We start from the raw sequence: 1,956 nt of genomic DNA, 5'->3' as shown, positions 1-1,956 counted from the left end.
GCTCCCAGACTCAGTGATCGCGACAAATGTATTGTTTTTATTTTTTCCTCTGATTAACGTTAAATTCATTAAATCATATTAGTTTTAGGTATAAATAATGATCCATTGATTATTCTTCGCTGACCGGACTTTTCCTTTAAATAATCCGTTTCCATGTGTCTGGTTGCTTCGTTCTGCTGCTAACATTTTGCTCTGTTTTTCATTTTTCCAGGTTATTTTTGCCACAGACGAGTGGTTTGCTCCTGCTAAAAACCTGCTAAAGGTGAAAGTCTTGTTTATATCGAATTTACCTTCATGATATAAAAGCATTGCTGACCAATTCTGGAAAACAAACCCCATAAATAGGCTTTTAAATCAAACAGTGTTTATATATTTGGTTTCTTTATGTCTCAGAATTCCTCTCTGGCTCCACAGTTGGACATTTGAAGACAGTTACAGAAAGTGAGACCTAGATAAATAATCTAGAGGGGGGATGCAGCTATAAATATCTGACAGAGATTCTGTGCTGGTGGGTTAAGATTAGGGTGATGGTAAAGAGGTTTTCCAATATAAAAAACATTGAACTTATTAATGAAAGATCAATAATCGAAATACCAGAAGAAACAAGGAAAAACCGGTTAGCTGTTAGCAGGATCTGAAATCTAAACTGCACAATCACTTAATGTTGGAACATTTAAAGGATGATTGATTTATGCAACAAGAACCTCAGTCTATATATCTATTCATCTTATTTATTTGCACAGTGGCCTATCTATCAGTTGATATCCCTCAAACATTGAGACTTTTAAAATAAGCAGCCTTTATGTTTGAACAGAGAGATCCTCCTCAGTTCATCGGATCTGCCTTCACCGAATTCGGGAAGTGGATGGATGGATGGGAGACGAGGAGGAAGAGGATTCCTGGTGAGCATTGCAAGTGTGGTTTGCGAAAAAGTTAAATAAATAATTTGAGAAATGCTCTCTTGTTATTTTCAATCCAAATTCTAGGGGTGTAAAAAAGTCTGCCTTAAAAAGACATTGTCCTGCAGGTTGTAAATCATTCCTTATTTCATTACAAGATTAAGATATTTGCAGCAAAAGTATTTTCATCACCCTTAAATTTAAAGAGCATATGTAATGCCAGGTCACTGTTCTGAGCTTTTAACTGTGCTATAATACCGTTACTTTGAAAAAGTAATTAGTTATAGTTACAAAAGTCAAAGTCAAAAAGCCTTTATTGTCATCATATTCTGCAACGGATACAATGAGATTTTGGGACTTCCATATCAGCTACCGTAAAATCAATAAAAAATGAAAAATAAAAAAGTATAAATATATTAAAAGGAAAAGGAAATGTAAACAGTACTGGCACAGATTGTGGGGGGGGGGAATAGTGCAAAACAGGTGGAAAGTGACCGACAGTGCAGGTCGGAGTTGAGGGGGGCAATGGCTTGGGGGAAGAAACTGTTCTTACTAGTTACTTCTCCCAAAAAGTAACTGAGTTAGACTAGTTAAAAGTAACTAGTTAGTAGTAAAAGTAACTATTGCGTTTTTGCGAGTGTATGAAGTTAATTACTGGGGATGTCTAATTTTGAAATCCTGTGTTTTTTCTCCCTTTCTCCATATAGGCAAATGATCGTTCAGCTCTCCGTAGTTCTCCTGTGGCGCGAGCACAGGGCGACTGTTACGCGCCTTTAGCGAGCATGCGCGTTTCCTGTCGCTTACACAGTGATTTGTGCCGCCGCGCTGTGCGGAGATGCGGGAGAAACCGTATCTGATGGGGAAACGCAGCTCGACGTAACACCGGTATTTCCATCTGGAAAGCGCTGTTTTGCTGCTGGAGTCCTCCTCACTCTCCATCCTCCCCTCTCTCATGGCGCGCGCACGAGTCCTATCATGAAAAAAGCTTAATTGTGCTAAATGCTAAAACGAACTGAAACAATTTATCAGGATAAGACAAAATAAAAATAATACCCCA

General features: G+C 38.3%; 1 protein-coding gene across 1 annotated transcript in view; it reads left to right on the top strand.

Moving 5' to 3' along the window:
• allc (allantoicase) overlaps positions 1 to 1,956 on the top strand; it is a 7,823-nt gene that overhangs the window by 1,966 nt on the left and 3,901 nt on the right. Inside the window, exons 2-3 of the mRNA XM_015382466.1 lie at positions 212 to 262; positions 815 to 902. Coding sequence (XP_015237952.1) covers positions 212 to 262; positions 815 to 902 — 139 coding nt within the window. The remainder of the gene's footprint in view (positions 1 to 211; positions 263 to 814; positions 903 to 1,956) is intronic.

This window comes from Cyprinodon variegatus, unplaced genomic scaffold (assembly GCF_000732505.1).
Source record: "Cyprinodon variegatus isolate N-32 unplaced genomic scaffold, C_variegatus-1.0 Scaffold257, whole genome shotgun sequence".
Classification (NCBI taxonomy): Eukaryota; Metazoa; Chordata; class Actinopteri; order Cyprinodontiformes; family Cyprinodontidae; genus Cyprinodon; species Cyprinodon variegatus.
This window is presented reverse-complemented; position numbering and strand designations above follow the sequence as displayed.